The sequence below is a fragment of the Oncorhynchus kisutch genome, linkage group LG17 (genome assembly GCF_002021735.2).
Source record: "Oncorhynchus kisutch isolate 150728-3 linkage group LG17, Okis_V2, whole genome shotgun sequence".
In the NCBI taxonomy this organism is placed as follows: domain Eukaryota; kingdom Metazoa; phylum Chordata; class Actinopteri; order Salmoniformes; family Salmonidae; genus Oncorhynchus; species Oncorhynchus kisutch.
In genome coordinates this window covers 58,954,725-58,967,624 of record NC_034190.2, presented here as the reverse complement: position 1 = coordinate 58,967,624, position 12,900 = coordinate 58,954,725, and the positions used below count along the sequence as shown (strand labels likewise).

Below are 12,900 nucleotides of genomic sequence, written 5' to 3'. Positions count from 1 at the left end.
GAGAGAGAGTACAGGTGGGAGAGAGAGAGAGAGAGAGAGCGTACAGGTGGGAGAGAGAGAGAGTACAGGTGTGAGAGAGAGAGCGTACAGGTGGGTGAGAGAGAGAGTACAGGTGGGTGAGAGAGAGAGAGAGAGAGAGTACAGGTGGGTGAGAGAGATGAATAGTACTGGTATTCATACTGGCCGTACTGGTCTAACATCTCTTATATAACAGCTGATTTTCACTTTGCTATCTTGAAAACGGGGCAGCAGGCTACCCGCTGGGCGCAGACATCAATTCAATGTCTATTCCACATTGGTTCGACGTCCATTTTATTGAAATGACGTGGAAACAACGTTGATTCAACCACATGCCCCCAGTAGTGAATGGTAGAAGGCATCTTTACAGAGGCGTGCTTGCGGTGAGGATTGAGTACTGACCTGGTAGGGATCCGTATTGAGGTCAAAGTACTCCAGGAAGCCAGTAGCAAACTCACAGAAGAGGAAGTTGTGTGTCTCGTTGATGGTCCTCAGACACCAGTAGGTGTTGTTGTTGGCACTGGTGCAGGCACAGAACGGACCCACTGCAGACAGAGAATAGTCAGTAATGCTAGTGTGTGTATGTGTTTGTGTGTGTGTAGTCTCTTACTTGTCCAGAAGGGGGCGGTCTGCCAATGCTGGTTGTCGTGGGTGAAGCAGGTGAGACCAGGCATGCTACAGGTGTCGTTGTTCCTCAGACGTTTCAGCAGCTTCCGCATCTTCTTCCTCCTCTTCTGCTCTTTCAGTAACCACGCCTTCTTATCCTGACCCTTCCTGATGACGTCACACACACATAGAAATACACACATCACACAGTGGCACAATGGCACATTCAAATACACACTGTAGATATACAATCACTACACAGGCAGAAGCACACAAACAGTATATGTCCCTTTCTTATACACAAACCCACCCCCTTACCTGAATGGGTGAATGCTACCTCCTTTGTGCCTGAGCTTACTCTTGTACTTAGACTTGTAGCTGAAACACAGACAGATATATACATAATCAGTCTTTATGAGCTTGGAGTAAACCTCTTCATCTTCACTGTAAGCGCATCTAATGCTGCCATTTAGTATGTGGAAGGATATTGGTAATAAAACAATGGATTCCTAAGAGGTTGTTTGGTCCTTACATGTAGTGGTTGCAGTCACACTCCTCTGGGCGGGCTTTCTTCAGGTGACCCCTAACCTCTCTTAGATTCTTGATCTTTGTTTGCAGGGTCTCAATCTAACAGAGATGCAGGGCATTAGATAGAGGAATATGACAACAATGAGGGCTTCTGTAGCTCCGTTGGTAGAGCATGGCGCTTGCAATGCCAGAAGTTGTTTTACCGGGGCCACAGGTATGTAAAATGTATGCAGCCATAACTGTACATCGTTTGGAATAAAGTGTCTGCTAAATGGCATATGTACTGAGTGTACACAACGGTAGGAACACCTGCTCCTTCCATGACTGACTGACCAGGTGAAAGCTATGATCCCTTATTGATGTCACCTGTTAAATCCATTTCAATCAGTGTAGCTGAAGGGGAGCAGACTGGTTAAAGAAGGATTATTTTACTAGGCAAGTCAGTTAAGAACAAATTCTTATTTTCAATGACGGCCTAGGAACAGTGGGTTAACTGCCTGTTCAGGAGCAGAATGACAGATTTGTACCTTGTCAGCTCGGGGATTCGAACTACTAGTCCAACGCTCTAACCACTAGGCTACCCTAGACTTCCAGCCAATTTGAAACAACTGTGGGAAGCATTGGAGTCAACATGGGCCAGCATCCCTGTGGAGCTCTTTCGATACCTTATAGAGGTCATGCCTTGACGAATTGAGGTTGTTCTCAGGGAAAAGGGAGATGCCAATCAATATTAGGAAGATTAGGAAGGTGTTCCTAATGTTTTGTGCCCTCAGTGGATTACGACACAGAGTGGCATTCAACACAGGAACTGAATCTGAGTATGTGTGTGTCAATAGCAGACTATATTCAACTAATTAATAATTACACAATCATTGATGCTGTCCATAATTGTCATTGATTTCATTGTCAGTTATTGATTCATGACACGATCACTGTGACCACTGAAGATAATCAACTGCATTGAGGAATAAAACATCAGTTATGTGAGTGGCTGAGAAGACTCACCTCGTGATCGATGTGGAGTTTGTGGTCCTTCCAGGCCTGCAGGGACTTATAGATCCCTGTATCACACTTCACTGTGTCATTGGCCAGAATAGAGCACCTGAGGACAGGATACACACTGAGCATTTAGCCTAATCAATAACTAACACAACAACACACTCAACATGCAGTACTAACACACTACAAACAAACCCACCCATCCACATTGAACATCCACACACTCCCTGACCTGTGTGTGACTTTGATTCCAGAAGATACAATAGCTAGACTGTTGCTGCTAGTCCTGGGGGTGACGGTGACAGTGACCCCCATGCCACTGAAGTCGTCCTCAGTGTCGTCGCGTGGGGTCCTGGCCCCAGCCTGGCTGAGGTTCCTGGGGGCCGGTACAGGCTGGTATCCATCCTCCAAGTCTACAGCATACAGGTCCCCTCCTATCTCCATCTCCACAGAGCGGGAGTAACGGTTACGGGCGTAGCTCTTGATGGCTTTCATCTCTGTCAGGAGGAGGGCAGGGTGAGATAGTGGAGGGATCGCTACAGTCAGTATATAAACCCTAGCAGGCCCTATGATACTCATTAAAGGTGAAATATGTAGAAATCGCTCCGCCATTTACTGTTTGACAAAATTCTATCATGTTCACCTAATTTCAGTTTATGTGACAAAACAAGCCTTGTATAATGTAGAGTAGAGGTATTCAAATCTTACCCTACAAGGTCCGGAGCCTGCTGGCTTTCTGTTCTACCTTGTAATTAATTGTACACACCTGGTGTCCCAGGACTAAATCAGTTCCTGATTAAAGGGGGGAAATGAAACCGCAGTGGAACTGGCTTTGAGGTCCAGATTTTTATTTGAGGGGTGTAGAGAATCATTGATGTAACGGCTCTCGTCGGAATGAGTGGACCAAAGCGCAGCATGGAAAGTGTTCATGATTTTATTGATCAAAGAAACACTCGAACAAAGTAATAAAACGAAAGCGAACAGTTCTGTCAGGTAAACAGATACTAAACAGAAAATAACCACGTACAAAACACAGGTGGGAAAAAGGCTGCCTAAGTATGATTCCCAATCAGAGACAACGATAGACAGCTGCCTCTGATTGGGAACCACACTCGGCCAAAAACAAATAAATAGAAAACATAGAATGCCCACCCTAATCACACCCTGAACTAACCAAATAGAGAAATAAAAAGGCTCTCTAAGGTCAGGGCGTGACAGTACCCCCCCCCCTCCCCCCCAAAAGGTGCGGACTCAGGCCGCAAAACCTGACACTAAAGGGGAGGGTCCGGATGAGCATTGATTCATGGCGGCGGCTCCGGTGCGGGTCGTAGACCCACCTCCTCCCGCAGATCCCTCCGCTTAGGTGGCAGCCCTGGTGCATGGACCTTCCCTGGAGGAACCGGGCCACAGATCATCGCTGGAGGCTCCGGACTGGGGACCGTCGCTGCAGGCTCTGGACTGGGGACCGTCGCTGGAGGCTCCGGACTGTGGACCGTCGCTGGAGGCTCCGGACTGGGGACCGTCGCTGGAGGCTCCGGACTGGGGACCGTCGCTGGAGGCTCCGGACTGGGGACCGTCGCTGGAGGCTCCGGACTGGGGACCGTCGCTGCAGGCTCTGGACTGGGGACCGTCGCTGGAGGCTCCGGACTGGGGACCATCGCTGGAGGCTCCGGACTGGGGACCGTCGCTGGAGGCTCCGGACTGAAGACCGTCACTGGAGGCTCTGGACCAACGCTGGAGGCTTCGTGCCATGGATCATCACTGGAGGCTTCGGTGCCATGGATCATCACTGGAGGCTTCGGTGCCATGGATCATCACTGGAGGCTTCGTGCCATGGATCATCACTGGAGGCTTCATGCCATGGATCATCACTGGAGGCTTCATACATGGAGCTGGAACAGGTCTCACCGGACTGAGGAGACGTACTGGCAGCCTAGTGAGTGGAGCTGCCACAACACGTCCTGGCTGGATACCCAATCTAGCTCTGTGAGTGTGGAGAGCTGGCAACGGACGCACTGGGCTATGATTGCGCACTGGAGGCATAATGCGTAAAGCCAGTGGAGGACACACTGGACCGTGGGGGCACACCGGAGGTCTGGAGCGCAGAGCTGGCACAACTCTTCCTAAATGGATACCCCCCATAGCCCGGCAAGTGCGGGGAGCTGGAACAGGCCGCACTGGGTTGTGCTGGCGAACTGGGGACACCGTGCGTAGAGCTGGCGCAGGATAGCCTGGGCCGAAGAGACGCACTGGAGGCCAGGAACGCTGAGCACAATCCCTCCTGGCTGAATGCCCACTCTAAGCACGGCAACTGCGGGGAGCTTGCAGAGAGCGCACGGTAAACACGGGGAGTTGACTCAGGTCTGAACCCTGACTCCGCCAATCACCCCGTGTGCCCCCCCCCAAAAAGTTTTTGGGGCTGCCTCTCGTGCTTACTTCATTGAGCCAACTCCTCGTAATGTCGCTGTTCCGCTTTAGCTGCCTCCATCTCCTCCTTCGGACAGCGATACTCTCCAGCCTGCACCCAGGGTCCTTTCCCGTCTAAGATCTCCTCCCATGTCCACTCGTCCTTTTGACCATGCTGCTTGGTCCTTCTTTGGTGGGTAGTTCTGTAACGGCTCTTGTCGGAATGAGTGGACCAAAGCGCAGTGTGGAAAGTGTTCATGATTTTATTGATCAAAGAAACACTCTAACAAAGTAATAAAACGAAAGCGAACAGTTCTGTCTGGTAAACAGATACTAAACAGAAAATAACTACCCACAAAACACAGGTGGGAAAAAGGCTGCCTAAGTATGATTCCCAATCAGAGACAACGATAGAGAGCTGCCTCTGATTGGGAACCACACTCGGCCAAAAACAAAGAAATAGAAAACCTAAAATGCCCACCCTAATCACACCCTGACCTAACCAAATAGAGAAATAAAAAGGCTCTCTAAGGTCAGGGCTTGACAATTGAACTATATACACTATGTATTAATAACTAAACACGCATTTTATTTTTTGCTGTTTGAAGCTGGTGTGCAAAACAGAAAGTAAAATGATGCAAAAGCTCAACTTAACCACAGAAATCATAGAAATAGGGAACATAGAACAGACCTACCACTTATCAGACTTGCTTTCAAGTAGAATGACAGATTATATTTTTATGTGAATTTGTCCGGGTCGCCCACAAAGTTACACAACTTTTCAATAATGACTGTGGGTGAAGGTATTATTGTCTCCACAAGGTGACGCCCACATTCCACATCCGTGACAAGAAGTGAGACTGCGTTCATGCAAGGTTGAGTGAGTGAGGAACATTTTGTAAAGCAGAATTTTGTGTGTGTGACAAGAGTGTTTGTTCATGAGTGCGAGAGAAACACATTATTTCCACTCCACTTACTCTTCTTGGAGAGCAACTTCTTCTTCTTCAAGGTGCTGAGTCTGAAGCTGGGGTGCTGGTCACAGTTACAGCCATCATGCTCTGTGTTGCGCTCCGCCTTGTGCTGGGGGTAGTACTTGGACTTGATGTTGGCAGGGCCATCCTTCCGGGCTGCCGACATGCTGGCCATGCCCTTGCACTTATACAGCCTCAGCTTCCCTGTGGCATCCTCCAAACACTGCCACTTCTGCAGGGAGACAGAGGAGAGGGGGACATAAGATAACACTGAGAGAAACCTATAGTGTGTCTTTACACACACACACACACCGCGCTTTTCGAGGTGAAATGACTTGCAGGTGGAAACAAGCGGCGCTAAGAAGCCTCAAATGAACGTCCATTCCTCCATCTGTGATGTTGTTTCAACTGCAGTTAACAGGTGATGATGACAAACCATGGCACGGCAGAGAGGAGAGGACCAGCATGTGACAAGATCCTTGTCTCTTCCCCTTCTCATCTCTGCTCCCACACCGTCCCATTCTGTCATAATGAACAGGCAGCTACAGTACAGTAGTGTACACAGACAGAGGACCGAGCAGGGTTGCTGCAGCTCCGTCTCCATCTATTTATGATACAGAGTCTGTTGACACTTTCTCTGTCAGTGGTTACTTTACAGAGAGAGCTTTCTAATTAACATATTCAATGTCAGATGGGGGAAAAGGAGTAGACGTGTCAAAGAGGAACTCCAACAGGATCCAAGAGAGAATAAGAGAGCCGCTGACAGTGAGAAAGGACTTTCTACTTCAGGAGAGACAGGAACAAAAAGAAGTGAGAGTGGGGGAGATTGATAGGTTGGATACAGAGACCCCTCGGGAACTACTGTTCAATGGTCAACGTTGTTAAGATAGATCTAAGAGCTTGAAATTGCAGGTGCGTTTGATCTGACAGCTAAAGAACTGTCACACACACTCCCCCACTGTCTGTCATTAGCGAGGTGGAGGGGGGGGGGGGGGGGGGGTGTTCATGTGTGTGTGGCCTGGGGGGCATAGCTATGGCAACAGACCTGACTCAAAGCCTAATCACCTGAAACACAGCTCTTCAGTTTCAAAGGTTGGTCCTCCTGTCTGTCTGTCATTGGGGACAGAGAGTGACAAAAGCACCTGTCTATCCTGTCTACACCCACTGAGAAACCAACCTGCAGGGTATATTCTCCACTCCTTCCCTATACCTCTCCAAAATAACAAAACCCAGCAGCTCACTATCTCTCTACACCAGCAGGTGATCAAGAGGATACAGAGCCATTTTAAGTAGAATCTCAGACATACCAATTAACTGATACTAATGGAGGTGGAATGCCAAGAAGAGATGGATGATTGGATGTGACTTAGTCGGAAAGTATTCAGACCCCTTGACTTTGTCCACATGTTGTTTCATTACAGCTTTATTCTAAAATGGATCAAAAATATTTTGTAAATTGCTCATCAATCTTTCTCCTATTCTTCTCTGCAGATCCTCTCAAGCTCTGTCAGGTTGGATGGGGAGCGTTGCTGTACAGCTATTTTCAGTTCTCTCCAGAGATGTTCAAATCGGGTTGTGTCTGGGCTGTGGCTGGGTCACTCAAGGACATTCAGAGACTTGTTCCGAAGCCACTCCTACGTTATCTTGACTGTGTGCTTAATTAAGGTTGTCGTCCTGTTGGAAGGTGAACCTTTGCCCCAGTCTGAGATCCTGAGCGCTCTGGAGCAGGTTTTCATCAAGGATCTCTCAGTACTTTGCACCGTTCATCTTTCCCTCGATCCTGACTAGTCTTCCAGTCCTTGCCGCTTAAAAACATCCCCACAGCATGATGCTGCCACCACCATGCTTCACTGTAGGGATGGTGCCAGGGTTCTTCCCGACGTGAAGCTTGGCATTCAGGCCAATGAGTTCAATCTTGGTTTCATCAGACCAGAGAATCTTGTTTCTCATGTTTAGAGAGTCCTTTAGGTGCCTTTTGTCAAACTCCAAGCGGGCTGTCATATAACTTTTACTGAGGAGTGGCTTCAGTCTGGCCACTCTACCATAAAGGCCTGATTGGTGGTGCTGCAGAGATGGTTGTCCTTCTGGAAGGTTCTCCTATCTCCACAGAGGAACTCTGGAGCTTCTTCAGAGTGACCATCGGGTTCTTGGTCACCTCACTAACCAAGGCCCTTTTCCCCCAATTGCTCAGTTTGGCCGGGCGGCCAGCTCTAGGAAGAGTCTTGATGGCTCCAAACTTCTTCCATTTAAGAATGATGGAGGCAACTGTGTTCTTGGGGACCTTCAATGCTGCAGAAATGTTTTGTTACCCTTCCCCAGATCTGTGCCTCGACACAATCCTGTCTCGGAGCTCTGAGGACAATTCCTTCAACCTCGTGGCTTGGTTATTGCTCTGACCTTCACTGTCAACTGTGGGACCTTATGTAGACAGGTGTGTGCCTTTTCAAATCATGTCCAATCAATTGAATTTACCACAGGTGGACTCAAGTGTTTCTTCAGCTGTTTCTCAATCAAGTTGTAGAAACATCTCAAAGATGATCAATGGAAACAGGAAACACCTGAGCTCAATTTCGAGTCTCATAGCAATGGGTCTGAATACTTACGTAAATAAGGTATTTCTGTTTTTAATCTTTAATACATTTGCAAACATTTCTAAAAAACAGTTTTCACTTTGTCATTATGGGGTATTGAGTGTAGATTGATGAGGATTTTTCATATATTTAATCCATTTTAGAATAAGGCTGTAATGTAACAAAATATGGAAAAAGTCAAGGGGTCTGAATACTTTCCGAAGGCACTGTGTCAACTGTCAAGCGTCTTCATATGTCTTAAGTGTCTTCCGTCTAGAGTGTTATGCTTGTGCATCTGTGAGTCTGAGTGTGTGTGTTACTGGGAATTTGACTGTTAACTCAAGTGTGACCATATAATGTGTGTGTGCCTGCTGCCTACCTGTCCCAGCTGTTGGCAGGGTGTCTGGTACTCTGCTCTCTGACACAAGTCCTTGACGCGCTGGTACTTAGGCAGGAAGTTCTCCTCCTGGGCCACATCCTTCCCTGGAGGCGCATCACGTATGTGAAGCAGCTTCCTGTGATAACACACACACACACAGTTATGGAACTGTACTGAACAAAAATATAAATGCAACATGTAAAGTGTTGGTCCCATGTTTCATGAGCTGAAATATAAAAGATAGCAGGAATTCCATACGCACAAAAAACATATTTCTCTCAAATGTTGTGCACAAATTTGTTTACATCCCTGTTTCTGAGCATTTCTCCTTTGCAAAAACAAAGTCATGAGGTCAAAGGAAGTGTCCTCAGAGCTCCGAGACAGGATTGTGTCAAGGCACAGATCTGGGGAAGGGTACCAAAACATTTATGCAGCATTGAAGGTCCCCAAGAACACAGTGGCCTCCATCATTCTTAAATGGAAGAAGTTTGGAACCACCAAGACTCTTCCTAGAGCAGGCCGCCCAGCCAAACAAGCAATTGGGAGAGAAGGGCCTTGGTCAGGGAGGTGACCAAGAACCTGATGGTCACTCTGACAGAGCTCCAGAGTTCCTGTGTGGAGATGGGAGAACCTTCCAGTAGGTCAACCATCTCTGCAGCACTCCACCAATCAGGCCTTTATGGTAGAGGGGCCAGACTGAAGCCACTCCTCAGTAAAATATATGACAGCCCTCTTAGAGTTTTCCAAAAGGCACCTAAAGACTCTCAGACCATAAGAAACAATATTCTCTGGTCTGATTAAACCAAGGTTGAACTCTTTGGCCTGAATGCCAAGCATCACGTTTGGAGGAAACCTGGCATCATCCCTATGATGAAGCATGGTGGTGGCAGCATCATGCTGTGGGGATGTTTTTCAGAGGCAGGGACTGGGAGACTAGTCAGGATCAAGGAAAATATGAACTGAGCAAAGTACAGAGATCCTTGATGAAAACCTGCTCCAGAGCACTTAGGACCTCAGACTGGAGTGAAGGTTCCCCTTCCAACTGGAGAACGACCCTAAACACACAGCTAAGACCCAGCCAGAGCCCGGACTTGAACCCGATCTAACATCTTTGGAGAGACCTTTAAATAGCCGTGCAGCGACGCTCCCCATCTAACCTGACAGAGCTTGCGAGGATCTGCACAGAAGAATGGGAGAAACTCCCCAAATATGGGTGTGCCAAACTTCATACCCAAGAAGACTCGAGGCTGTAATCGCTGCCAAAGGTGCTTCAACAAAGTACTGAGTAAAGGGTCTGAATACTTATGTAAATGTGATATTTTCATTTTTTTTTATTTTATACATTTGCAAACATTTCCAAAAACCTGTTTTTGCTTTGTCATTATGGGGTAGTGTGTGTATATTGATGAGGAACAAATATATATTTAATCAATTTTAGAATGGCTGAAATGTAAAAAAAAGTGGGAAAAGTCCAGGGGTCTGAATACTTTCCAAATGCACTGTACGTGTGGGGTGAGGGTGTTTTTTGTTGTTGTGTGCAGTTTCTCTTGCTTTCCTCTGCATCTTTGCATGACAGCTGGTTTGGGGGACTAGGCACTTTTCTAACCTGGGGGTTACACTGTACGTATGCTTGACTGTCTCTGCACTGCTTCTGATTGAGGATGGGAGAGGGTTGAGGGCTTATTTTCCTCTGCTTGAATGGGCTGGGTAACAGTCTGTCTTATTGTCGCTTGTGCATCAGGCAGTTTCAACGCAGAAAGTGGCTAAAAGTGAAGAAGCCCATGAGGGAAAAAACAATTGAATCCATTTCAGAATAAGGCTGTAACGTAACAAAATGTGGACAAAGTCAAATGTTCTGAATACCCTCCTGAATGGACTGTACGTCCAACCGGCCTCACAACCGCAGACCAAGTGTAACCACGCCAGCCAGGACCTCCACATCCAGCTTCTTCACCTGCGGGATCGTCTGCGACCAGCCACCCGGACAGCTGATGAAACGGTGGGTTTGGACAACCGAAGAATTTCTGCACAAACTAACAGAAACCATCTCAGGGAAGCTCATCTACGTGCTCGCCGTCCTCACCAGGGTCTTGACCTGACCGCAGTTCAGCGTCGTAATCAACTTCAGTGCTCTCCTACGATGGCTTCAGGCACGCTGGATTAGTGGGCTCTTCACGGATGAATCCCGGTTTCAGCGTGTATGGCGTTGTGTGGGCGAGCAGATTGCTGATGTCAACGTTGTGAACAGAGTGCCCTATGGTGGCGGTGAGTTTATGGTATGGGCAGGCATAAGTTACTGACAACGAAACACAATGACATTTTATCGATGGCAATTTGAATGCACAGAGATACCATGACAAGATCCCGAGGCCCATTGTCGTGCCATTCATCCGCCGCCATCACCTCATGTTTCAGCATGATAAAGCACAGACCCATGTCGCAAGGATCTGTACACGATTCCTGGAAGCTGAACATGTTCCAGTTCTTCCATGGCCTGCATACAAGTATATCCAGCAACTTTGCACATCCATTGAAGAGGAGTGGGACAACATTCCACAGCCTGATCAACTCTATGTGAAGGAGATGTGTCACGCTGCATGAGGCAAATGGTGGTCACACCAGACACTGACTGGTTTTCTGACCCAAGCCACTATCTGTGATCAACAGATGCATATCTGTATTCCCAGTGAAATCCATAGATTAGGGCCTAATGCATTTATTTCAATTGACTGATTTCCTTATATGAACTGGAACTCAGTTAAATCTTTGAAATTGTTGCATGTTGCATTTATATTTTTTTAGCTGTATATTCAGTAGGTTGTTACTGGATGGTCCAAGATGCTAATTAGTCATGACAATATTCTGTAAACCACAGCTTTGCCTGATTTGGTTTGATATCAAGTATCAGTAGGGTAATATTAAAGGCAAAACACTCATGAAATAATGAGGCATTGAGACTTTCCTACTCCATACCCTATTACACACTCAGATGGATGTAACCAGATGACTTAATTGGTACACAGAGACATTAAAAATAAACTGCAGTATGGTTATTTAAAACCGTGACATTATTACTCGTGACTCACCCTCTCTCCACCAGGAATGAGTCTCGCCACACCTTCCCCTTCTTGTTCACCTGGAACCTGAGAATCATGAGAGAAAAGGACAAATTGATCGGCCATCTCCTTCATTGACCAGGTTTTACATTCAGAACGCAATGTAACGCTTGAGGAAATCAGAATTCCTTCAGTCTGTAGAGCAGAAGCCTCCAGTGATTACTAAAGGCAACAGGTTGGAAGGGAGATCAAAACCAGCCCTGGGTCAAATGATCTCAAATGGAAATCTATTGACACCACACTTCAGGTGTTCTTTAGGAAAAGGATGGGGGAAAGAGTGATCGAATGTGGAAGAAAGTGTGCGGAATAAATTGGTCTCTTGTCTGGGTGCTCTGACCTTCTCCTGGCCGGGTGTTCAGATATGAGTTATCGATCCATCGACCCCCGCACTGCTCCCTCCCTCGCCCTTTCCTTCTCCCTCCCTCTCCCTCCCTCGCCCTTTCCTTCTCCCTCCCTCGCCCTTTCCTTCTCCCTCCCTCGCCCTTTCCTTCTCCATCTCTCCTTCTCCCTCCCTCTCCCTCCCTCACCCTTTCCTTCTCCATCTTTCCTTCTCCCTCCCTCTCCCTCCCTCGCCCTTTCCTTCTCCCTCGCCCTTTCCTTCTCCCTCCCTCGCCCTTTCCTTCTCCATCTCTCCTTCTCCCTCCCTCTCCCTCCCTCGCCCTTTCGTTCTCCATCTTTCCTTCTCCCTCCCTCTCCCTCCCTCGCCCTTTCCTTCTCCCTCGCCCTTTCATTCTCCCTCCCTCGCCCTTTCCTTCTCCCTCCCTCGCCCTTTCCTTCTCCATCTCTCCTTCTCCCTCCCTCTCCCTCCCTCGCCCTTTCCTTCTCCCTCGCCCTTTCCTTCACCCTCCCTTGCCCTTTCTTTCTCCATCTCTCTTCTTTCATTGCCTTTTCTCTCGGTCTCCATCTCTTTCTCATCTCTGTGAGGGGTATTGGCATCACAGCCAGCAGTAGTGACCAGGCAGACACCCAGCACAGGTCTGCTCTCCTCCATCCCACCCAGTCTCTTGTCCTCCTCTCTTCCAAAAACCCATCCCCACATCAGACCAGCCAGCTAGCCTCCCAGCCTCCTCTGTCTGCCAGACAATTTCACAGGCTGGCGAGTCCATCTCTCCCTGATTGCAGCTGCAAAGCTGGAAGAGGGAATAGAGAATCCCTCAACACGCACGCACACGCACTCGCACACACACACACACACACACACACACACACACACACACACACACACACACACACACACACACACACACACACACACACACACACACACACACACACACACACACACACTCATCCGCTGGTGAAAGACC

At 47.9% G+C, this 12,900-nt stretch overlaps 1 protein-coding gene across 9 annotated transcripts in view; it reads right to left on the bottom strand.

Annotated features, from left to right (window-relative positions):
* Window positions 1-12,900, bottom strand: part of sulf2b (sulfatase 2b) — a 197,611-nt gene that overhangs the window by 12,327 nt on the left and 172,384 nt on the right. For 5 of the 9 annotated variants that reach the window (XM_031794185.1, XM_031794191.1, XM_031794187.1 and 2 more), the window contains 9 exons: window positions 11,564-11,620; window positions 8,478-8,613; window positions 5,535-5,760; window positions 2,351-2,648; window positions 2,158-2,254; window positions 1,157-1,251; window positions 943-1,002; window positions 629-792; window positions 421-563 (listed from right to left, as the gene is read on the bottom strand). In XM_031794185.1, the coding sequence (XP_031650045.1) occupies window positions 421-563; window positions 629-792; window positions 943-1,002; window positions 1,157-1,251; window positions 2,158-2,254; window positions 2,351-2,648; window positions 5,535-5,760; window positions 8,478-8,613; window positions 11,564-11,620 (1,276 nt within the window). The remainder of the gene's footprint in view (window positions 1-420; window positions 564-628; window positions 793-942; window positions 1,003-1,156; window positions 1,252-2,157; window positions 2,255-2,350; window positions 2,649-5,534; window positions 5,761-8,477; window positions 8,614-11,563; window positions 11,621-12,900) is intronic. The other 4 variants (XM_020506342.2, XM_031794192.1, XM_031794193.1 and 1 more) reach the window with 1 other exon arrangement.